This window comes from Trichoderma gamsii (assembly GCF_001481775.2).
Source record: "Trichoderma gamsii strain T6085 chromosome Unknown Scaffold_6.2, whole genome shotgun sequence".
Classification (NCBI taxonomy): domain Eukaryota; kingdom Fungi; phylum Ascomycota; class Sordariomycetes; order Hypocreales; family Hypocreaceae; genus Trichoderma; species Trichoderma gamsii.
The window spans coordinates 625,236-649,923 of NW_020171343.1; the positions used below are offsets into that span (position 1 = coordinate 625,236).

General features: G+C 51.8%; 5 protein-coding genes across 5 annotated transcripts; 1 reads left to right on the forward strand and 4 right to left on the reverse strand.

The window, feature by feature from the left end:
* Nucleotides 1-2,250: 2,250 nt before the first annotated feature.
* TGAM01_v202511 (hypothetical protein) lies at nt 2,251-4,629 on the reverse strand (the record flags this gene model as incomplete). The annotated part of the gene is made up of 1 exon (XM_018810468.1): nt 2,251-4,629. One exon carries the CDS (start codon nt 4,627-4,629, stop codon nt 2,251-2,253), a length of 2,379 nt encoding a protein of 792 aa, XP_018656320.1.
* Nucleotides 4,630-7,541: 2,912 nt separating this feature from the next.
* TGAM01_v202512 (TATA-box-binding protein) lies at nt 7,542-8,498 on the reverse strand (the record flags this gene model as incomplete). Its single annotated transcript, XM_018810466.1, has 4 exons — nt 7,542-7,558; nt 7,618-8,032; nt 8,110-8,197; nt 8,257-8,498. The coding sequence occupies 4 exons, from the start codon at nt 8,496-8,498 to the stop codon at nt 7,542-7,544; spliced, it is 762 nt and encodes a 253-aa protein (XP_018656318.1).
* Nucleotides 8,499-12,752: 4,254 nt separating this feature from the next.
* On the reverse strand, nt 12,753-14,707 carry TGAM01_v202513 (electron-transferring-flavoprotein dehydrogenase; the record flags this gene model as incomplete). Its single annotated transcript, XM_018810465.1, has 2 exons — nt 12,753-12,852; nt 12,924-14,707. The coding sequence occupies 2 exons, from the start codon at nt 14,705-14,707 to the stop codon at nt 12,753-12,755; spliced, it is 1,884 nt and encodes a 627-aa protein (XP_018656317.1).
* Nucleotides 14,708-15,877: 1,170 nt separating this feature from the next.
* Nucleotides 15,878-19,860, reverse strand: TGAM01_v202514 (ubiquitin-protein ligase E3 C; the record flags this gene model as incomplete). The annotated part of the gene is made up of 4 exons (XM_018810464.1): nt 15,878-16,034; nt 16,092-16,119; nt 16,333-18,987; nt 19,062-19,860. 4 exons carry the CDS (start codon nt 19,858-19,860, stop codon nt 15,878-15,880), a joined length of 3,639 nt encoding a protein of 1,212 aa, XP_018656316.1.
* Nucleotides 19,861-21,177: 1,317 nt separating this feature from the next.
* TGAM01_v202515 (hypothetical protein) lies at nt 21,178-23,482 on the forward strand (the record flags this gene model as incomplete). The annotated part of the gene is made up of 2 exons (XM_018810463.1): nt 21,178-23,294; nt 23,365-23,482. The coding sequence occupies 2 exons, from the start codon at nt 21,178-21,180 to the stop codon at nt 23,480-23,482; spliced, it is 2,235 nt and encodes a 744-aa protein (XP_018656315.1).
* Between the last annotated feature and the right edge of the window lie 1,206 nt (nt 23,483-24,688).

Consider the following 24,688-nt stretch of genomic DNA (forward strand, 5'->3'; position numbering starts at 1 on the left):
TATTTTTTCGACTTCAACCAACGACTGGTTGGAGGAGCAAGATAAGCAGCACTTTGTCGGCGATTTAAGGGACGCCAAAAGAGCGAGCAAAAGCCGGTCGGTAGTAATACAAAGCTAGTTCCAGAGAGAGTGTCGCTTCTAACAATTCATCTTATGAGACTGAACCCCGTTGTCTCTGACGGCTTCGGGGGAGAAGATCCAATCGTTCAAACTTCGAAAAGAGGATGTAGAGAGCAAAGTTGAAGAGTCACCACCCCCCGTTAGTCGATCCCTTGACTTGGAAGGGAAAAAAAGGACCAGACCCTTCTTACGGCGGCGTCAAAGCTGCGCAGAGGGCTTAGCGGGTCCTTCTGTAGGCCTTGCTTAGGAGCCTGTGACTTTTGTTTCATTTTCGCATTGCCGCGTGCGGGGGCAGTCCAGCCATGGGCAGGGGAGCCCAGCAACTGCTCTAATAGCGGACGGCATTAGTGAGCACCCACCGCTAGCAACCGCGATTTATAGAAGCCTGTGCGCTAGCAAGGGGAGTTTGAAACATTCCAGCATCAAACGAAACAATTTGGCCATTCCTCTGCCACGAGGTGGTCTTGAACTGAACAGACGATCAGCTCAAAGTGAACGTGGACAGGCTGCTTCCGGCGTCTTGCATTGACTTGAAGCCCTCAACACTCTACACCGTATAGTACGGCATCGACACAGCAGAGCCTGGGCATTGTCAAGCCACCCTCACCTTCACCTCACACAGCGCCATCCACGCCACGCGCCGTAACCGCCGACAATGGCACCACGCCTTATTGTGGCACAAATCTTGAGCCCCCCTCCCCAGCTATTTACCGTTGATCTTATAATGGCATGGATTGAATGAGTAAACTAGGAGCAACACACTAGTTATGCCAGAACGCCAAGAGCAAAAGGAAATAGGTGTCCAGCTTTGCAGCTTGCAGCTTTGCATCTTATTAGCGGTACGCCCAGCCCTTCATGTTATTAATCAGTCAATGCCATCACCGGCCCCAGGCCTTTCCGGATGGCGCAATCAATCAACACGACCAAAAAAGCAAATGCAGTGCAGTACCTTTGTACTACATGCAAATTGCATGTCATCCGAGGTAACATCCCGCAGCCAACAATTTCTCTCACTCACTCGACACACTCACTCAACACTCACTCTCTATCTATGTACCCAAACAAGCAAAAAGAAACAAGAAAGGAACCACTCGCCTACCATCCTCGGCCCCAAAAATCCAAAATACCACGCAAGACACTCCCGTCGTCGCCGACACCAGCCCCATCCAATCCCGCTTCCGAGCCCCGAAAATAAACACTTCGGAGCCGTGCGACTCTAAATTGTTTTTGCTCTAAAAAGCCCGGAAGGAAGGGGTCTGGTGTCAAACATGCATGCAGGACAGCCTTATAAAACAGGATCAGAGTCCCAGTGAACTGAATCGCTCGCATCTTGCCTCAGCCCGTATTGCCCAGTTAAAGTAAAGCTCGGACGGGGGACGACAATCTCACCACCACACAGACACTTTTCTATTTTTTTCCAACTTTTCTGATCCATGCCATGCCATAACGTTCGCCCGTCCCGCACCTTGATGAGCAAGTTTCTATTGGCTGTCTGGCCAGCCCGCCCTGCTGTCAAAAGGGCCGGTCTTTTGGTCTACTATCTATATCTAGTAATGCCACCACTCGGCACTTTATTGCTCAACGTCTCCATGTGCCTTCTTTCTTCTCGCTCATGTAGGCGCGCGCGCCGCTCCCCGTCGGGGACAAGATCGTTCTCTGCCCTGTGCCCTTTTATCGTTATTACTAATGCTGAATCGCGACGGCTATTTTCATGATCCCAGCTTTATTCCGTGGGTATTCGCCTACTGACTCCGTAGTTCCAGGACAGAGCTTCAACGCATCCATTCCTAATGAGCTCTAGTATAAGGCAGAGAGCGGGTATCGATCAACAAAAGAAGCGCTGAATAGGCTATCCGTTCTGCAAGGCAAAGGAAAAAAGACAACATGAAGCTATCAGTCATGATAAACACAGGCGTGAGGGGCTGCAGCTCTTCATAACTCCGCTAATGCCGTATCATGTCCTGCTCTCTTCTGGAGCTTGTTTAAAAAATGTTTTATATCTTATTACTTCATTACTCTGTTTTATGCAAGCACTCCATACTATGTAATTGTATTAGGTTGTATATCTAGAATTTGGACTCCACGCCATCCCAAAAATTAAAGCAAATGCTGCCGCCCGGCAGCCCCAAACTAATACCCATCTGAGTGGTCAGAATCGGCAAACATATCAGCTGCTCGCATTCGTTTCTTAGGCTGGCCACGGCCCGCTGGATGCGTTTCTGTGTCGTTTGTTGTATTCGTAATATTAGCATCGTCGGTCCCTTGTTGCCCAGAATCGCCACCCTTAATCTCATCTTCATCCTCGTCCTCGTCCATGGGTTCGCCATCTACATGGTCATCATCGTCAATTGGCTCTCCATCCAGATCGTCCTCTGCGAGGGGCTCGCCGTCGAGATCGTCTTCTTCTATAGGCTCTCCCGTTGCTTCTTCCTCTTCCTGTATCGGTTCTCCAACGGCATCGTCCTCTTTGACCGAGGTATCAGCAGCAGCAACAGCAGCAGCCTCGGACGTTGCAGTTATAGAGTGGACTTCGACGGCCTTCCATTTGCCCTTTTTGGCAGATTCATCCAGCTTGTCTTGTGTTTTCAGAGATGGTGGGTTCTCAAATGCGCTTACAAACATTGCATGGCTCTCTACCGGAAAGACACACCACCCTTCCCAAAGGTTGAGAACAAGGGTAACGCTTCGCTTCCACTTTTCTGCACGCATTCGACCCCAGCCCTGCTTTTCCGCCATCAGTCCTAGGCGTTCAAAAACCTTTCTGCTGCGCAGAGCCGTCTCGAGGAGTTGCCGGTAACGCCACGCGTGTCGGACGCTGCTCGTAGAGGACGATGACAAGATATCGCTGATGACGTATAAGCCAACCAAAGTAGCGGCGCTTGCATCTGTGTTTTCATTTGCCGTGCTTTCTTCTGCTCCTGTTGCTTGTTGCTCTCCCTTACCATCCTTGCCCTTCTCGGCGTTGGTCATGGTCAAAGCTAGAGGCTGCTCAACATTGGAGACTATCAAGTCCACTACTTCGTCAGCACCACGACTAACGTGCGTAATGGCAAAGGCCGTTACCCGCGCGATATCCCCCTTGCGCACTTTGCCAATGGAAGTAGGCAGGCGAGAGAGAAGATGTACCAGTTTGGCCTTTTCCAACGGGTTAAGAAACGCCTTGCCCTCGTCACCAGTTGGACCACCCTCTCGATTCGCATCTCCATCAAAGTCTTCATCCTCTGAAGAATCATACTCCGATTCTGAGACGAACTCATCCAGCTTGGTGGTGTACTCGAAACGAAGGCCTATTTCAGGGGTTTTCCACGCATGACCTCCTTCAAAGAGCGGGATGAATCTGCCTTTTTTCTTCTGCTGTAAATGTGATCCAGTAACCACTCCCCAAAGCATCCATCGATACCAAACACCGCCTTGACTCCTCGCGTCCCATATCCAGGCCCATTTTTCTTCTCTTTGAACTGAGGCGCGTGACATAAGTAAGGCTTCAAAATCAGGGCCGTGCTCAAGGACACCTTCAATGACCTTGTTGATCAATCGTATCATTCGAATATCTGAAGGTGGCTTGACTGGCACATGTAATAGCGAAGACCGGTTTACAGATCCAGGTCCATGGGAGTATGAAGTTGGCGGAGCAAATCCTCTTTGGAATCCATGGCGCGAGTGATCGCCATGCCCACCCGCGGACTCTTGTTCCACCGGCTTGGCTCCAAAAGGCTGAGATGCCGAAGTAGAAGAAGCCAAGCCCGACAATGCAGAGTTGCTGACAGCTGAGGAAAGATGACGGTGGAGGGACAGATAGTAACCGTATCCCATGTACCGATTCTGCAGCGCGCTTACTGCAGCATCCATATCAGTTGCGGGCGTCTCTTTGGACAGCGTCACAATGGCAACTGTGCATTTTCTCTCGGTTCCTCCCGGGCCTGCTGGAGGCTGTATCTTAACATTCTCGACCGTCAGTTTGGTAGGGAGCAGTGATTTAATCGTTGCAGGGGATATCCCCGGAGGAAGATTCGACAGCCGTAGAGTCGGCCTAGCTATGGCCTTCTCCTCCGCGCGGTCAACCATCTCCTCATCGTCACTCTGATCCTCAAACTTCAGCGTCGCCCTGCCCTCCGGCTCTTTGGAGAAATCCTTGAACGAGCGCTTCTTTGCAAACGGCATGGGTGGCATCCCCAAGCTCCCCGGCCCGCTCTTCATCCCTGACGATGTGCCAAAGTGCCGTCGCGAAGCTCCTCCGGGCCCAGAGGGCGGCGGCGGCGGACCACCAAGAGTGCCAAATCCAGGTCGGCGGTTGTTCTGCTGCGACGCGGCATTGCGTTCCGCATCTTCGTCGCCATCATGATCAAAGCTCTTGATGAAATCTTCGTAGACGGCCGCGGTCTCTGCAGCTTCTCGCTTGCGCTTGGCTTCGGCTTCGGCCTTTTGCTTCTCGAACACGGAAGGCTTGGTGGTTTTTTGGAATTTGGACTCCATTCGAGGGGCGTCGCCGGTATTCCTAGAGGACGACATCGCGCGTCGATATTACGAGGATTTCGGAGACGAATCTTGGCCCATGATAGAAGGTATCACGGTTGAATAGAAGCCTGGCTCAGCCGTGCGAGGCAGCTGAACGGTAGCAACCAACTACTACTACTAATGCGTAGCATCAAAGTCGTGCAGTGCAGGTAGGTACGTATCTTGGTCTATGGGGCGAGTGCCATATCGGGCTATCGATAAGTCCAAGCACCCAATGGCACTCAAATCTAAGCCCCGGTACTAGCATAATCTACACTCGGCCAATCTGGGAAGAGCAGGCTCGTGAATTACACACCCAGACGCCATAATTGACAAAAACCACAATAATTTCGTCTTCAGCACAGCAACAATCATGTTTACTAAACCACTCCTCTACACTCTACCTACCCTATATATGTTTACTCCTACCACAAACCACCTCATTACTAACAACACAGCCCCGGACATGCCGGATGTCGTCACATCACATGGCCGGCGGCTCATCTCGCCTTACTCAGTTCCTCTCGCAATATCAACCCTGGACTCCCGCCCCTGCTCCCGTCCATCGTCACCAGCCCCTTGAACCTCCCGTCAATCTCTCTGCCCGCGTCCTCTGCTGCCTCCCTCTTCCACTTCCACTTCTCGCCAAGCTTGCCGCCATTCCCTGCCATGCAGTCCAGCAGCTTCTCGCCCAGCACGGGCAGAAACTTGTATCCGTGTCCGCTGTCGCCCGTCGCCACGAACAGCCCTTCCCAGCCCGGATGCCAGTCCGCGAGGAAGTCGCCGTCGCTCGTGTCCGCGTACCAGCACAGTCTCGTTTCCTTCCACGGCCGGTCCTCGAGGCCTTTGATGGGCGACAGGTCTTTTAGGGCCTGGCGCAGCGCCTGATCCGCATCCGGTGGCAGCACATTGGCGGTGCTACTGCTGCTGCTTTCGCCATCACGCTGTGTCAGTGGTCTCGACACGACGATTGGCTTGCGCTCTTCCGAGGGCGAAAGGGGTAGCGCCCTCTCGACTAGCACCGGATTGAGGTATCCAAACGAATGTCTCGCAACTTTCAAAACGCGAGTCTGCGGTGGAATGATGAAGAAGCCGGTGCTCAGATTCAGCGCCACAGGCTGCTTAGCCAACACCTCGAATTCCTCCTGTGAGACATCAATGTAGCCCAAGGGCTGGGCCGTGGCCTCGACACGTCCTCGCAGGTCGATCAGGCTGCCAGTCCACGCACCAGCAGCAACAAAGACAACTTCCGCCGTCAGGACCTGGGAGTCGCTCAGTCGTGCGCCAACAACTCTCTTGCCCTCGGTGACGAGCTCCTCTACTCGTCCATCCACAAAGCTCACTCTACCGGTGGCCTTGACCCGGCCATACATCCATCTCATTCCTTCGCCTGCATTCGCCCATCCGGAAAGCTCATTCACATAGCCCCAATCACCAGGATGCCCTTCAACGCTCAGGAAGTCCTGCAGCGCTTTGGCACTCTCCATGTGTCGAACTTTGTGGGCCAGCCCGCTCTTCTTCGCAATATTCATTGCGTTTTCCCAGCTGGACTTGGTGTATCCCATGCCCGACATCTTTGGCTCCGTCGACTCATTCGCTGCCAGGAACAATCCCGACTCGGTATATCGTCCCTGGCCGCCGAGTTCATCATCGCCCTGTTTACGCCACTCCTCTTGTGCGAGAGCTGCCAACTCAGCATAGTCTTGGTCTGCATAATCGGCTCTGATGATTCTCGATGAGTCTACACTAGCGGCATCTCCCGGTGGAAACGTCCCTCCACGCACGTCGTCCACAATGGTAATGGAAGTCTTGCCATAGGACGGCCTCTTGGTGAGCGCCCAGGCCGTGGACAGAGCATACACACCAGAACCGACGATGAGGATGGATCGAGGAGGGGTTTCCATATTTGCCATTTGAAAGTCGAGCGGTTGGAATATGGGTGTCTTTTGTCTGCGAAAGCTCAGCCCTTCCGCCTCTTATTTATTCACAGTCACGCATACAATCGGCTGCCTTGTCGTTGCTTGTCTAAGGAGGGGCTCAACCGTGGAGACATCCGACGATCGGGAAGGGCTTACCAAGACTAGCAACTGACTACGGAGTAGTACATGCAACAATTGCTTGCACCAAAACGCACGTCGATTACCCACAAAAAATGCCAAAGGAGAGAACTACATGGAATCACATCGACACGCAAATGTAGGTGAGATCAGGCCACAGCCCATTATTAGAGGACAGAATCAGGCATTCTTCTGATAATGCTAACTGCAAAAGACCATGGGCTTTTGTAACAGCTACGCCCTATGATAAGGCCAAAAGGCGCATGTGCTAACCATATCTCGTCCCTCAAAGGGCGTAAGATGTCCTCATAACTTGTTCAGTCCCCACTACGCAGTAATGGAAAACTGTTCATTTCATCGCCAGCCAACCAATCGACCACCATCTTTTGGCTGCTCCAACTGACCAACAACGTTGTTTCGATCCACTTTCAACTTGACTTGTTTCCCCTTGGAAAGCATTAAAAAAGGCCGTAAGAGACTGACATAGCAGTCTGGAAACGAGCCACGAGCAATCTATGTTTGTGTCGCGGGATGGGTAGTCTTTGTTCTTTTTGCCGTGAACCAGATCCATCGTAAAGAACAGTAAAAAAAAAACCGCAAAAAAAACCTCTTCCTGGCCTTCCACCCCTTTGCCAACGCCATTGCAATGCAAGCAGAAATCAAATGGTACAAGCGGGCACCCCGCTGAGGAACTTGGCCGTGTCCTACCAAGCCCTAAGGGGGAAACGACGTCCTATGTAGTAGTCGTGGTATCATGACCTTGTAAAAAGGCCTAGTCATATACGTCGGTTGTTGTTTTTTTTCAAAGGTAATTAGGTAAAGTAGTGGTACACGAGACGTAAAATCTCTTGACCATACCCGTCAGTGCATTTAGACTTTCCGGAAATCTGATTGTATGAGTTAGCAATCGTGATGTCAATGTATTGGTGCTGTGGCGCAAACAAACCTTGAAGCACAGGGTAGATCATCTCAAAAGCCTGATAAATCTCTTCTCTCACTTTGGCACCCGTCAAGACAATCTTGCCAGATACGAAAATGAGCAGCACAATCTTGGGCTTGATCATGCGATAAATCAGACCAGGGAACAACTCAGGCTCGTAGGAGCTAAAGTTGTGGTGACGAGAAGCAAGACCTTCGAGACGGATAGGGAACTTGATGTCACAGGAGCCGACAATGTTTTGGATCTTGAAATCCGTAAACTTGGCGTTGAAGCCGAGCTTCTGGATGATACGGGCATATTTGCGAGAGGCCAGCTTGGAATCGTCTTCAGACTTGGCGCCAGTAACAACCATCTTGCCGGATGCAAAGATGAGGGCAGTTGTCTTGGGCTCACGAATACGCATGATGACGGCGGCAAAACGCTGCACGGTGTTTGTTAGCACTGATGCATGACCAGTAACAAATCCCCTCCCCGCTGAGTTGCCATTCAAGTATTCACCTTTGGATTGTATTCAGCGTTTCTTGCGTGCAGAGCAATCGTCTTCAGGTCCAATCGACAGTCGAGGTTGACAGTGGCCACGATGTTCCTTTGATTGGGAGATAAGTCTCAAAGAGCACAGCCAAAGGTACTCAAGAAGATACATACTGCAGAGTGGGCGTAATGCCACTGGGGCCTTGAGAGGCTGCAGGCGTCGCGGCAGGAGTTGCAGGAGTCACCCCGTTCCCATTCGCAGCCTGTTGACCGTTGGGAGCCATTCGCTGGCTGCCATCGCCGTTTGCTAAGGGAGGCGTAAGCTCGTTTGATGCGCCGGGAAACGATAGCGAGCCAGGCGCGGTGAAGGCCTTAGCCTGAGCGGCGTTGGCCGGATGCGTTTGAATGCCCTCCATGATCGGGACTGTAGATCAGATAATCGGAGTCTGCGGCGAGGTCGCAACCTTGGCACTGAGCAGATCTGATCGGAGATAAAAATTTAAGGTTAGCCGCTTGCATATCCTGATGGCTGAGGATGCATCGAGGTAATCCAACGGATAAATAAGAGTGAAAAGCAAGGGTGTTGAAACTGCTGATTGGCACAATAGCAAATTATTGTGCTGTACAGGCAGAATGCGAGATGAAAAGAGGAAGTTGAATGGGCAGAAAAGAAATCGGGCTTTTGTTATGATGTGGCTGCGGCACTGCCAGTTGGCAACACGTGTGTTTGCCACAGCAGCGCAATGCGGTGAATGGAGAGTGAGGGAAGACTGAAAAGTTGCCACCTACCTAATGCGGGAGATGAACAAGTGAATGTCTCCCCTACAGGATACTGCTCAAGCAGCTATTGGAGTTCTTGCGAATGCTGGATGCAAGCCGCAAGATGGGTAGAATATGGTGAGAGAATGGAGGTCGAGTCTCTATAAAAAGCGTTCGTCCAACGGGGCAAAGACTCGAAAGGTCTTTGTCTTCACTTCAAAGCAATTTTTTGAGGGTTATTTCTTTTTTAAATTGCGTTCTACAGAACGAGGCAAACGACTCGATGGGCGACGACAACGGGCAGTACTTTGTATCGCTTGAGAAGTCTTCGTCGGTGAGATCGATTGCACCCGTGAATTAATAAAAAGAGGGAGCGACGGCGTAAGGAACGTGTTCCAGTTCTGTTATTGCCTGATCGCAGGGACGTCGACGCCGAGCGACCTAGTAAAAAAAAAAATATAGAGCAGGCTTGCTTCTTTCTTCTTCTGCTCCAAATCTCGCTAGGATTAGGGAGAGGCTGTTCAAAGAACGGGTCTTGCAGATGCGGGCGATGAGGCGCGGGCGTCTGAGGCGTCCGATGAAGGAAGAGAGCGTGAGAGTAGAGCGAAAAGAAAAAAAAGTGACAAGCGAGGCCTTGGAGGCTGCAAAGTGGGGCGTGACGTCGTTGGAGGGGAGAAAATATTAATGAGAGCGCCGAACGTATATGGGGAGGTACGCAGGGCCGCCGGTCGGGACTTCCTCGCAAGAACAACAAAACACAGCGGATGGGGGAGGGCTGGGTACTTATAATTCTCGCTCCGGAAGGCCCAGGCAGGGCTCCCAGGCAACAACACCACCTGTGGCGTCGATTTTGGCAGACCCGAGCTCAGCGTAGCGCATACACTAGCCGCAACAGCAGCCAATCAGCGCCGCGCGCCACTGAGCTGCTATCTCCTTTGCCCACCACAGGCTCACAAGGCCCCCTGAAGTATCGCGGTAGCATGCAGAACCTCGCGGTACCAGCGCTGTGGCACCAGGAATAACGGGGGGTACAGCGCAGGCGGCAGGGGGGCTGAGCTGGCGGTCACGGTGCTGCAGCAGCGCCAGGGCTTTTCCTGAGCAAACACACCTTTTGAGCGCTTTCACTTTGCTTTCACTTTCTTTCCTTTCTTCTTTCTTCCACTTCTTTCTGCCTGCATCCCAACGTGCAGAACCAGCTGCAGTTTTCTAGCCGGCTTCTCACTTGTTTTGATTTCATTTGCTCGCATGCACGCAATCCATGGCTGCGCCGGCGCCTCACCACCACTCGCTCGCCCATGCGTGCAGCAGCTGCACGACCCGTTTACGAGAGGAGAGGCCAGCTGCTGATGGCAGAGCGACAGACAGCACAGCGAGCCATTCGGGGCCCCGTCCGCTGCGTCTGGCCGCGCAGTCTGTCGCAACGCCGCCCTTCCACTAGGAGCAGCGTCGATACTTGCGCGGATGGCGAATGTCGGGATGACGGGGAAATTCGCTTGACTCTCCTGCTGGCGGTTGCTGGGGCGAGCGACCATCAAATCAGCCCCAGGCAGGTTGGACGGGGCTGGCAGTGGAGCCCACGGTTGGTCGCGTCGCGCCCATTCGCCCCCTCTCCCCCCTTTTGATGAGCCTTATCCACCAACCACTCCCTGAAATTGCGTCTTCGCCGCCCCCCTCACCCACTGAACCACGTCGTCCGTCCCATGGAAAGCAAGACGAGCCTTGAAACACGCCGCGCTCTGCTGCCCCTGGCTGCGAAGCCCAAGACGGGCTGCTCACGCCTTTTGCGTCTCAGCATCGTCTCAGCGGCAAGCGAAGCGCTATGCGATGCGATGCGATGCACTGCGAGCGCACCGTTGCTTCTGTCGCGCCGCTGCCGTGTGTCTGGGATGCGTCTGGCCGATGGAACCGATTACGAGTCGCGTCGCACGCTTCGCCGCACACAGCAGAATTTTCTGCCACAGCCGTGTGGGCAAGGTCCGGTTTGGGAGGAGGCAAAAATGGCACAAGGCGCATCCTGGCGTCAGTGAGTCATTGACTCTGAGCCAACCATCCCAGGAGCCGCATCCACTGCTGCTTGCGGCCTTGTGAGTGGCCCTCGGCGCCAAGTACTGGATACACGCTGGGCTGGCGCTGTATATCACCGCAGTATATTAGCATCACTGCACCCTTACTCAACTGCTCCAGGTAATGGCATCTGGCTTCTGACGCAGCGCAACCGCAGAAAAAGCCGACCGAAAAGAAAGAGGTCACAAACACGGATTCACACAATCTTGTGGCTAAGCGAGATAAAGCCCAGAGCCAGTGCTGCTGCATGTCTCATCAATGCCAGATAAGCCGAGTCCCGCAGGTTGCACCGGCGCAATCACGGGAGATTGGGAGCTGGCGATCGTCTTGTACCCGCTACCTGGCGAGCAAGAGCCAAGATTTGCTTCGGGCTCGCACAAAGTACCTCACTAACAATTTTCCATCCCGGTGACCCCCCAGCAGCGTCCTTTGCTCTGAAAATTCCACGTTACACTTTTGCCCCCTAGCGCCGCATCGCTGCCAAAACTGGATACGCTGCCCGCCTTAGATCCAGAAAAAATTTGCGTTCTCGCCAGCCCCAGCCGTTGTTGGTGTAGCCATTGGTTTTTGTCCCAGTAGTCGCATCAACCGCGTAAAAATTCTAGATGGCCCACGCAAAAGAGCGTAGAAGGAAACCTGACGTAAAAAATTTTCCATCCACGATCTTGGGTAGTATTGATTATCTACGCCCAGCAGCTAGCACTGCTCGTATCGTTCATCAGCGCAACTCGGCCAGGCGATGATCAGCAGCCGGGGAGCTGAACGGTCCCTTGTAGCGGTAGCAGTAGCACCGTGTTGCTATCTGGTCTCTGTAGCAAGCATCTTGCCGAGTGCGAGCCCCGGTGGCCCGTTTGGGAACCAGCCGCAGCAGCGCCGGAGTGAGAAACAAGAGGAATCTCAATGTTTCACGGCCAACGGCATTCTGTGCAGCCTTGCAATGCAACGGAAGAATGCTCAGTGAATCCCTTTGGGAAAGCAGCGCATCAGAGAGGGAGCAAACAAAGTGGCTGCTTCTTGGTTCTCATCAATGCAAGATAATTTTTTTTCTTGGTGTTACCCTCTGTTGCATGGGCTGTGTCTGCATTGATCCTTTGCATTTATTAATCAAATCCTTTCACCAATAAGTACCGTACTCACCCTTTAATAAGTAGTAATGCGCGACAGACGGCAGAGCATCACCAACTTGTCACATATGACATTCTTCCAGAATACTCGGTGAGAGATCTATCACTGCCCTCTCGCTGCACGTAGGTGCACGTACATGTCCCTATCAGCTCAACTCTCCCAGCCTCGTACAGCTGCTAGATACAAAGTCAACGCCCTATTCCTCGTTGAGGTACTCCCCGGTGAGCGCTAACCTCTGGGGTACTTGACACATGCAAAAACTGCGCGCCAGCCCACTCCGAAAATAAGCGCTACTACTACTACTAGTACTTGCTATCCGGGGGACCCAAGCCTAATGCAAAAACCTAGAAGTAGGGCCGCCGCTATTGTTAAGCCCAGTACCGTAAGCGGTGTTAAAAGTGAGCGGGCTAAGCTTTCTTGTTTAAGGTCTGGTGCGATAAAAACTTGGTTTTTTCCTTGGTTCCGAAATCCGAATCTGTCGTTTATTTGCCTTGTGATCTCTTCTCAGATAAACCTACATGATGGCGTGGGGAAGTTCTAGATCGAGGCCCAGCCACCCTGTTTTATATAAAGTTTGTTCTTTTTTATGTTACAAGGCGGTTGCTTGTTCCCTTTCCCTAATAAGATTTACTTACATTAACATACAATCATATTATTTACATACATATCAATACAAATTTGTGTGAATTCACTCAACATCGCTTTATTTGTCCCCCGCTCTTTTATGTCATGTAGTACTTGGGGCCTTCACCTCCTTGTGGTACCTGCCAGTTGATGTCCTGCTGGGGAGCTTTGATATCACATGTCTTGCAGTGAATGCAGCTGTTTTCCTTATGTTAGTCACTCGGATCGATGAAAAAAAGATTGAAAAAGAAGAGGGTGGTGCTACTCACTTTTGTGCATTGATCTGGAACCGCACGCCGTGGGGTTTTGACTCGTCCTCGACATACTCGTACACGCCAGCCGGGCAGAAGCGGTTCTCCAGGCCCTTGAACGGTGGGTAAGCCTTCTCCGTGTGGGCATCCCAGTCCTGGACCTGCAAGTGCACAGGCTGGTCCTCCTCGTGGTTGGTTCCGGTCCGCGAAACGCTCGTCAGGATATCAAAGCTGATCTTGCCGTCGGGTTTCTCGTACTCAATCTTGGGAAACTGGTCGGCGGGCTTGGTCGACGCATAGTCCGGCTTGCCGTGCTTGAGCGTCCAAGGGACCTTGCCCCTGAAGACGTACGCCTCGAGGCCCGAGTAGGCCACGCCGCCGTAGACGCCGAGCGGGTTGTGCCACGACGGCCGCATGTTGCGCACCTCCTTGAGCTCCTTCCAGATGGCCGACTTGCGCAGCGAGTCCTCGTAGTCGTACAGGAAGACGGTGCCCTCGCTGGGCTCCTTCAGGGCGTTCCAGGCGGCCTCTGCGGCCAGCATGCCCGACTTCATGGCATTGTGCGTGCCCTTGACCTTGGGGACGTTGACGAAGCCGGCCGTGTCTCCGATGAGGGCACCGCCGGGGAAGGCAACCTTGGGTATGCTCTGGAATCCACCTTCGACAAGGGCTCGGGCTCCGTATGAAATGCATTTGCCGCCCTCGAGGACGTTCTTGAAGAGAGGGTGCTGCTTCATCTTCTGGAACTCCTGGTATGGCGAGAGCCAAGGGTTTTCGTAGTCCAGCGACACAACCAAGCCCAAGCTGACCAGATTCTCGCCAAAGTGATACATGAAAGAGCCGCCGTATACGTCCTTCGGCAGGGGATAGCCCATGCTGTGCACAACCAGGCCCTTTTCAAACTTGGCAGGGTCAATTTCCCATACCTCCTTGACGCCCAGGCCGTATGTCTGATGCTGGCTGTCTCGTCGTAGGTCAAACTTGTTGATGACCTTCTTGCTCAAGCTGCCGTGGCAACCTTCGCCAAACATTGTGACTCTCGCGTGGAACTCCATACCGCGCTCAAAAGAATCCTTTGGCTTTCCATCTCGCCCAATTCCCAAATCGTTTGTAGCAACGCCCTTGACCGACCCGTCGGCATTGTAGAGAACCTCCGAGGCGGCAAAGCCAGGGTACAGCTCCACGCCAACCTCCTCCGCCCGCTCGCCGAGCCACTTGATGAACTGATTCAAGCTGACAATGTAGTTTCCGTGGTTGTTCATCTGAGGCGGCATGGGGATCGGGATCGCAGCCGTCTTGGTCAGGAAGCGCATCTTGTCCTTGCCGGCCGGCGTCGCATGTTCAAAGCGGTTGGGGTTCGATTCGTCGAGCCAGTCGGGGATGAGCTCGTTGATGGCAGAAGGCTGGATGACGGCGCCAGACAGGATATGGGCGCCCACCTCGCCGGCTTTTTCCAGCACCAGCACGCGGAAGTCCTCGTTGCCCGCCTCGTTGGCCAGCTGCTTCAGGCGGATGGCCGCGCTGAGCCCCGCGGGGCCGGCGCCGATGATGCAGACGTCGACCTCGTCTGACTCACGCTCAATGCTCAACGGGTCGGGCGAGCTCTCCTCGGCGGCCATGCGCAGCCGCATAGACGTGCTGAAGGGCCTGACGGCAGCAATTGACGTGCCCATCGCCGGCCGGACCATCAGCGGAGCTCTCCGCGTCGCTGCCACGGCGCCGAGGAACCTTGCTGGCCGACATCTGGAGATCGCCCGGGTGCCGCGCAGGGCGCATCTTGATACAGGCGCGGGCGCCGGCATTGTGTGTGCTGAACCCTTTCTTTTCTAGAGTTCCAACCGCAGCTCCAAAAGGGAGAGAGACCCGAGAAGATGGAGAAGCAATTGGCGAGAGTAAAAGGGCTGGAGTAGAACGAAAAAGAAAAGCGGCATCGACGTCAAGGGCCCGAGCTACGGGCATTATTATTGCCTGCGCGGCGATTGGCTGCCAAGGCCCCCCGGGTTTCCATAGCCGATCGCAACCGGGGAGACGCTCTACTTGCAGGGTACCTTGTGCCGTGACACCACACGCTCTGTGAGCGGTGGCTAAGCTCGGCTCATAAAGTAGCTTCAAGGTTCCAGTTTCCAAACACTCTCTACCTCTCCCAAGCCTCAAATAACCGCAGCAGAGAAATGCCAATTCTGCTTGCTTGCCGTCTACAGATTTCGAAGTGAAATTTAGAGCTCTAAAACATTCTTTCCATCAAGCTCGCCGATGCCGCAGATACTTGGTCCTTTTGCGGGTGCAGTAAAGGCCGCCTTGGGCGATGCCTGCTTCGATATCGGCGACATTCTTCATGTATAAGCGGCTCAAGTCCCGTAATCCTGCAGCTGCCTGAGGTACAGCAAGGCATGTAACTGCAGCGTCAGACGCAATAATTCGGTAAGCTTACAAGACAGCCTGAGCATGTGCCATTCCTCTTGCGAGAGATTCCTTTGCCTGTGCTGTTTGGTTGTCTATAGCGCCCAGTCATGCTCCGTACTACGGACTTCCATTACCGGGGACGCTTCTCCGAGTAGGCTATTCCACGGTAAGGCGGCCCGCCCTCTTAGCCGCGGTCCGTAACATGACCATCAGTAATGTCTACCGGAACGTTTTCTCCAAGACGAAAAGAACTGATCGTCACGAGAACATGCGAGATATGGAAAATTCAATATACTGATCTAGTCTAGCAAACCAGAAAGTCTTTGTGCGCTTGATAGATGTAGAAACAAACCCAATTACACCGAGTTGCAGGGTAGGGATAGCTTAGGCGGTAGACGGAATCTGGCTGTACTGTACCTATAAACACTTGCGGGCAATAGGTACTTTTGCCGTGGGAAGATTTATCTTGTCTAAATGTTTCTCGAGCCTGTTTTCACATTTGTAGTCTTATCGTGACGGTGCACTGGAAATCGCAACGCACAAGCTACTCAAGGATCCTAGCGCAAGCATCATATGACATCATAAGAGTATTTGCTGACCTCCCATTCTGGGCTCAGTAACATTTGTTCAACGCTCATCAACTCTGAGATGCCACCGTCAGCGTCACGTTGATGGTGTCTAAATGACGTAGGGGCCCTAGCAAAAGACGTAGCCTTGTGAAAGTCCCTAGATACTGGTATTCACATGAAATATGTAAGGGATACATATCCATTATCATCTCACAGGGCTGTATGCAGAGCGCACAGAATGTCTCAAAGGAAAATTAGTGTGTTAAAATTTAATATGATGCTCCAACTCCTTGCACTCATCCCTACATGTATGATTCCTTGTCTATCCTGAAAACCACGCTTTAAACTCTAACTCAAATCAAACCCAGCCCCTGACGATATCGCGTACAGTAATTTCGTTCGTAATGTCGATTCTGATTTATAAACCGGTAGCTTTAGCAAATTAACACACGTACTTGTGCTCGGCAGTCGTTCTTGGTCCGAGCCACCATCCCGAATGGCAAACTTCGGATTCAGTTGTGCAAAGCCAAGAAGCGGTGCTCTCGGCGTTGAGCTGACATACTTGAGAACGTCGCGCCTTTGAGCGTCTGTGAAGCCGTTCATGACGTTCCAGAACATTTTGATTGTGGGGTGGTCCTCTCCATCGTCACCCACAGCGTAAAGACCGCTGTAGACTGTATTTCGGCGTAAATCCTCGACATCAATCTCCATAGAGTCGCCGCCAACCAGACGCTGTAGCTCAGATTGGTTAAACATAGAAAGCCATGAAGGTCTAATGATTTCGCGAAGCCCGCGCAGGAAAGCCATGGTCTGGGGAGCCGGCTGCACAACCAATCGATGACGAGCTGCGTAGGATATGTAGAGCAGGCGATTGTCGTTTGTAACTGGTACCTCATCACCGTTGGGCACTAACTTTCTGCTAACAGTTTTGACAGGCTCCCCTGGAGCTGATACCTGGTCCGTAATGGTAAAGTCGAACCCCAGGGCAGATACGTCTCCCGGGTAGTTCTTGAGGTTAAGGAGACCCTTGTATAATTCCTCATCCATGTCTTGGAGATCGTTGACACTACCTTTGTAGCTGTTTTCTTCTTTTCGATTTGGTGACGGCCATTTCAAAAGGAAAAATCCGGCAAACGCAAGGTCGACGAGGATCCCCTCATACATACACTTTCCTACAATACGGCCAAGAAATTCATAACGTTTGAATAACTCGGAGATTGCTTCCCTCCACTCGTGATCAGATTCGGTAAGCCCTTGTTGTCGCAGTGACTCGCGAAGTATATCCAAAGCCATGGGGTTGGGATACAGTAGCCCCTTATCACTGGATGTGAACATGCCCAGGCCTCCAAGCTGGTTTCCAAAAGCTTCTGATGTGACGCTGGTTAAGAATTCTTTTGTAACGCCACCACCATCTATACCCGCTTCAGGGGTATCGAACTGGTCAACAAAGGTAATCTGAATAGGGTCTTTTAAACCCTCTCCTAGTTGATAGAACTGCTCGAATGCATCTTCGAATAGCTGGCCGCGACGGATTTTCGCATGGTGCCTCCCCAAAGGAGGCATCGGGAACGCGCTATTGCCACTTCTGCGAAGTCTGTCGAGATTGATAAATGATCTGAATATCATAACTCGCGTCTCAAACGGAACAACAAACGGAATATGTTTGAGAATTTCCAGTTTGGGTCCCATTTCCGCAAGTCTTCGTTCCCTTTGAGCGTGAATCTGGCGGGCTTTGAGCCTTTCCAACCTGACGTGGCGAGAAAGCCGCTGCGCAGCAAAAGTTGAATGCGATCCAAAACCGTCATCAAATGGAGAAATAGCGTCGTCTGCCTCTGTGTCGCTATCCTCTGCCTGTTCCTGGATCTGTCTCTCTTCTTCCGCTATAACAGCTCCGATAAAATCCTCCTTCTCCAGTTTGCCCGTCATGAGCCAGTGATCTGCCGATAAGAAATGCTTCCGCGAGTCTCTTTCGTAGAGCATTTTTAGCGAAGTGGTGATGATTGCGCGAAGGCTCTCTAAATCGAGCTTTGTAGATACTTCCGATGCTGGAGTTTTGCTAGCGGCTTTGGGCCCATCTGAGACTGTCGACGAGTCTCCCCAGTAGGAGTTTAGTCGGGCTGTAGCTGAAGCCTCAACAGCTGCCCGAGTTTGGGTGATTTCTTGAACATTGTAATGCAGAGCGAATGCTGTGTTTTTGAGGAATATAATGAGCGCTTCAATGTCTTTGAGTGCTAAACTGCATGACCGGGTTCGTGATTGTGGCACATCGCTGCTGAAGACTTGAGGGTAAATGCCGCTCAGGAAATCTTCATCATCGCTGAGTCTAAGGATAAAGGTATAAAGCTCTAAAAACAAGAGGATAATTCTCCACTCTTGTTCTTCCGTGTGAGCTGAAGAAGACCGAGATGCAGTTTCGTAAAAGTATCTGTGGAGCACTCTCGCTGGACGCTCGGACTCAGCCTTTAATTTTTGAAATATCGAGGTTTTGGTCATCATCTGCCAGAGGTATTTGACAATGGGGATGTTGCCCCCTGCGGTCGGTATTTCTTCGAGGAACAGCCTCATACGCGTGTCGTCGGCTCTTGTGGGGAAACTTTGCAGTAAAGAGAGAATATAGCCAGCAAGGAGCTCGCTACCTTCTAGCTCTTGATTCGAAGACTGTGCCAAACTAATGGAGAAATCACGTAGCAAGCTGGAAATGCCATTGCTGTCAACTAGCCGTAGCAGCTGTTGAGTAGTGTATGATGTTGACGGGAAGATGAGAGACTCGGCAGCTGCGTCGTTGAGTTGCTCAGGGGGCTGCTGTGTGCTTATACGAATATTAATATCGGACGACAAAGCAGATAGCTGTGTGAAAATAGCTTTCAGATTGATCAAATTCTGGGTTGAAGTTTTCTGTGCCTTGCTCAAGTCGATATAATGGGCTAGGAGCCAGAGGAGATGATCCTTGTCTGGCAAATTATCGGAATTATAAGTGTATAATCGCAATATTTCAGTCGCAAGCTTCTCCATATTGATGATTTCGCCCACATGATCAATGTTTTGCTCAAAGAAATGAAGGTTGTCTGTGGTGAGAAATCGTATTGCCAAGGCTGAATATGCTTCTGACTCTATAAGAGGTATCGAGTTAGCATCACACTATTCTTACTCAAGAGATATGAACTTATAAGCCAGCTTTGCATACCATTTTCCGCGCCTGTATTCAATGGTGCCGATATGGATCTAAAGACTGGCTCTAGCCATTCTCGACTACGCTGTGATTGGCACAGCTTTGCCAATGCCGCATAGTACTCGTTGACAGACGCTAATATGATAAGGGGAAAGTTGGCGCCCAAATGATTGATAAGTGTAAGGATGTGCTGAAGTTCCAATGACGCATCACTAAGAAGCCGGGTCAGCTTGTGTGTAACGTTATGAGGCGCCAAGAGCTTGGAGTAGCTTCCAAGAGCTTGGTCCTCCGCGAGTGAGCAACTGTAAACATACTCTTTAATAACTAAAACGTCCAAAGCTTGCACCAGAACGATCATTAATTTTTCGAGTCGAGACGTATGGTGGCTGGCGTCACATAGTTGCTGCAGAGAGATATTGTTACAGTCGTTGATGAATAAGAACAGGCGTTGCATATCGCCGGCATGAGCGGCAGAGAAAAAAGACAATAGAAGAGGAAAAGAAACGTAGAGCCTCTGGAAAGCATCGGCATCGGAGAGAGATTGATAGACAAGATCAAAGTCATTCCTGCGCTGCTCCTTCAGGGTAGTCCTCGATCTGTATCCTCTCCATGTCTTCTGTATCTGTGACGCAGCCTTCAAACGCCGTCTCTCCACCTGTCGCTTTTCTCGGTCGGCCTGCGCATCCGAAACGGTCTTTGTGGCATTCGAAGCGGCCGAAGGGGACCATGATGTGTTGGAGAACGGGTTGCTGGCCTGCCCGCTCAGATTCACGTTTCTCGGCCGCCGGGAGCTGCCCGTGAAGGTTGAGAACATGGCGGCGGCGTTGGATTTGCTAGTAGCTACACGCAGACATCAAGAGGGTGGATCGACCAACATGCTACGCAGCACCGGCGCACGATATTGTGGTATTTTGCGGCTGCTGCGGCGATTCTAGAAGATTCAACACCGAAGCTGTCCGTCGGCCATCAGTCATCAACAGGCTGCCTTTCGGATAGCATCATCGCTGGTGGGGCAAAAGTGCTCGGGGGCTAGTGTCGCGTGCTGATAAGATAAGAGAAGTTTCAGCAGTCAGTCACCGCCTTTGAACATCCCACCAACACAGTGTACAGACGCGGGGCAGTCACTGTTACCCTTGTTTCCTTTGCGTCTGTTTGAATAGACTTTTTGTTCTTTGAGGTGGCATTGCGTGGCGCAGGAAGGCGAATTCCTTACTGGAATCTTGACGCGGCTTCCAGGTGGCTGCACGTAACTCCCACTAGACACAAAGTAAAGTAACCAGGCTTTTGGCGCCTCCGTAAAATTTTTGAACAAAAGAGGCAGACTTTGCATCACACCCTCATTGTTTGATAGGCTGGCTATTAGTCCAAAGACTTGGCTGAGGCGGGGTTTGCAGTGCATCGCTAACAAAGAAGGCACAAAGAAACGGCACATTTTGTTATCAGCTACTTTGTCATGCAGACCGGCAGGTACCTCTCTCTGCTCCAGCGGATTCTAGTGCCTTGATTGGCAGTGCCCTGCACTGTACGGCCATGCGATACCCTAACACATCCAGTAGGAAGTCACAACTCGCCGCTAAGGAGGCACGGAAGGTCACTCCACCGCTAGACAGGTTTAGCAGCCCAGGGAAAAAAAAATGTGAAGCGGCTTTGAAAATTCTCTTTTTTTTCTTCCTCCACACAACGTCCAACCTTATCCAAACAACCCAAAACCCATAAAACCGAGATAGTTCAGAGGTACGGTCTTCGTACTTGATCTCTGTTCTTGCTCTTTTCTTCAATCAAGAAAACCAAAAAAAATTGAAAAACCCCAAAAAACCCTACCCACCCACCTTCAAGTCCCGCGCGACGTCGTCGACAACGGTCACCGCAAAAAAACAAAAAAATCAAATCCGAGACAACTCACCCCAAGTTGCCTCTATTACCAAGTCTCTGCCTGCAGATTGTTCATTCTGACTCGCCGAGCACTACTCATCTTCTCATTCTCCTTTTCTGAATCAGTGAGTGCTGCCGACGCCAAGTATCATGGCCGCCATCCATCGCGGATATGATGTCTCCTTCATGTCTTTCGGTTGCTGACCTTGTTGTTTTTCTGCAGTCTTGTTCGATACCCGTGATTTAGTCAACCGTCGCAATGGCCACTAACACCACCTCGGGCGCTGTTGACCAGCTCGCCAACGACCTCAACAACACATCCCTCAATGGCAGCGGCGATGTCAAGGCTCCTGCCGTCGACACTGGTGTGAGCGCTGGTGCTGAGGATGCCTCTGCTCCTACCCCCACTGCCGCCCCCCACCCTCAGAACTCTGCCTCGCTCTACGTCGGAGAGCTCGACCCCTCCGTCACCGAGGCCATGCTCTTCGAGCTCTTCTCTCAGATTGGCGCCGTGGCTTCCATCCGTGTCTGCCGTGACGCTGTCACCCGCCGCTCTCTGGGCTACGCCTACGTCAACTACAACTCTACCCCTGATGGTGAGAAGGCTCTGGAGGAGCTCAACTACACTCCCATCAAGGGCCGTCCTTGCCGTATCATGTGGTCCCAGCGTGACCCTGCTCTGCGCAAGACCGGCCAGGGCAACGTGTTCATCAAGAACTTGGACGTTGCTATTGATAACAAGGCTCTCCACGATACCTTTGCTGCCTTTGGCAACATTCTCAGCTGCAAGGTTGCCCAGGATGAGACCGGCGCCTCCAAGGGCTATGGTTTCGTTCACTACGAGACTGACGAGGCTGCTGCTCAGGCTATCAAGCACGTCAACGGCATGTTGCTCAACGAGAAGAAGGTTTACGTCGGCTACCACATCCCCAAGAAGGACCGCCAGAGCAAGTTCGAAGAAATGAAGGCCAACTTCACCAACGTTTACGTGAAGAACATCAGCCCCGACGTCACCGACAACGACTTCCGTGAGCTGTTTGAGAAGTACGGTGATGTCACCTCCTCTTCTCTGGCCCGTGACCAGGAGGGCAAATCTCGTGGATTTGGATTTGTTAACTTCACCACTCACGAAGCTGCTTACAAGGCTGTTGACGAGCTGAACGGAAATGATTTCCGTGGCCAGGAGCTCTACGTTGGCCGTGCCCAGAAGAAGCATGAGCGTGAAGAGGAACTGCGAAAGTCTTATGAGGCTGCGCGCCTTGAGAAGGCCAGCAAGTACCAGGGTGTCAACCTCTACATCAAGAACCTCGATGACGATGTTGATGACGAGAAGCTCCGCCAGATGTTCTCCGAATTCGGCCCCATCACCTCTGCCAAGGTCATGAGAGACAGTCTTCAGGAGGGCGAGGAGGAGGTCAAGGACCAGGAGAAGGACAAGGAGAACAAGAAGGAGCCCGAGAACGAGGCCGAGTCGGCTGAGAACGCCGAGAAGAAGGCTGAGAAGAAGGGCGACAAGAAGCTTGGTAAGAGCAAGGGTTTCGGCTTCGTCTGCTTTAGCAACCCCGACGATGCCACCAAGGCCGTTGCCGAGATGAACCAGCGAATGATCAACAACAAACCTCTCTACGTTGCTCTTGCCCAGCGCAAGGACGTTCGCAAGAGCCAGCTTGAGGCTAGCATCCAGGCTCGCAACCAATTGCGAATGCAGCAGGCCGCCGCGGCAGCTGGTATGCCGCAGCAGTTCATGCAGCCCCCCGTTTTCTATGCTCCTGGCCAGCAGCCAGGCTTCATCCCCCAGGGTGGCCGTGGTATGCCTTTCCCCCAGCCTGGAATGCCTCTTCCTCAGGGTGGCCGTCCTGGCCAGTTCCCTGGATACCCTCAGCAGGGTGGCCGTAACGTTCCCCAGGGAATGCCCCCCAACATGTACGGTCTCCCCGGTCAGTTCCCTCCTCAGTTTGGCCAGCCTGGAACTCCTCAGTTCATGGCTGCTATGCAGCAGGCTCAGCAGGCTGCTCTTTCTGGCGGCCGTGGTGGCGCTCCTCAGGGCGGCCGTGGCAACATCGCCGGCATGCCCCCCAACGTTCAGGGTGGAATGCCCGGCTACCCCCCTAACAACCGCCAGGGTATGGGACGCAACAACAACGCTGGCCGCAACGGCAACTTCAACAACCAAGCTCCTCGCGACAACGCTGCCAACACCAACACCGCCAATGCTCCCTCTATGCTCCAGTCTCAGCTTGCTGCGGCTCAGCCTGCCCAGCAGAAGCAGATACTTGGTGAACTGATCTTCCCCAAGATCCAGGCCATCAACTCTGAGCTTGCTGGCAAGATCACCGGTATGCTGCTGGAGATGGACAACTCTGAGCTTGTCAACCTGTAAGTTATCTAAGTTATCTTAATGTCCTGCTTGTCATTTATAGCGACTAACCTTTTTTCTTCTTCTTAGTATTGAGGACGAGGCTGCTTTGAAGGCCAAGGTTGACGAGGCGCTGGCCGTCTACGATGAGTACGTCAAGTCTCAGGGTCCTGCCCCTGAGAAGAAGGAGGAGGAAACCAAGGCTTAAACAAAGCCTAATTCCCCCCTTTTTGACACGCAATATCTTTTTCCTTTGTCGTTTAAAAAATATTTGACTACGGCGAGAGATGGGACTCGCATGACACTGGATGATACGTGAGATGCAATATGATATGCCACGTTTGCCTACGTCTATTGCATCATGTAAGGATAGACTTATTTGCTATATTTTTCTCAAGGATGAACAAAAGTTGAGTGGTTTGGGAGGTGGTATTTTCGGATGCGAGATGTCGCCTCGCCTAGGCTGGGACGAAAAAGAAACATCGTCACCGGAAAAAATTCAGGCTCACTGGGATGGCGTTGCGGGTTGCAGGTTTTATGAAGGCTGCCTCTGGGCTATACCCCCATGAACATGGTCCACTTTCACTGGCAAAAAGTACGGATGCAGAGGCTTGAAATCGGATAGGATTTTAGGGAATTTTCTAATAGATAACATGTTCTTAAAACTTTTTGTGCATACAATACGTGACATGATAGTGCGATGAGTGAGTGAGTGAACTGTGTCTTCTCTTTACTGACAGAGACATTTGATTGGAAACCGTGAAGTATACAAGATAAATCTGACTGTAAATGAAATAGCTGCTATAAATTGACACTGCCAAACCTAGGAGGTAGTAATTACATACCCAACCGAAGCCCAGCGCCCAACCAAGGCTGTCACTTTCTCATTTGAAGGAAAGTTTACCTCCCTTTGCACCCAAAACAAGATGATCAAAAACGCCCTTTTCCTTTATGAGAAAAACAAAGACCGCCGTTGACCGAACGCTGCCCAGTTACATTGATAAGATACACAGGATATAACCACACATGCCGAGTACATTTTTAAGAAATATACTACAAGATGTGAGAGAGAAGAGGAGATTTGAAAAGGAAGGAAAATATAAGTGGAAAGTCAAAGGAGAGTTGTGAAAAAATAAAAATAGTAACGAGTCCGCTGGCCTGAGTACCATAACGCAAGAGAGAAGACGCCAAAGAGATAAGCCCGTTGTATCCAACGCCCAAGAAAGACAAGTATGAAAAAGAGAGCAAGAACAATGCTGAAGATATGAGGACAAGTATGAAAAAGAGAGCAAGAACAATGCTGAAGATATGAAAGAAAGCAAGATAGGTAGAAAAGGAGAGAAAAGAGGGAGAGAGAACAAAATATCCATGTGAAAAACTTGGAATCCGTGTTTGTTTTCTCAAAGCCTTTTCA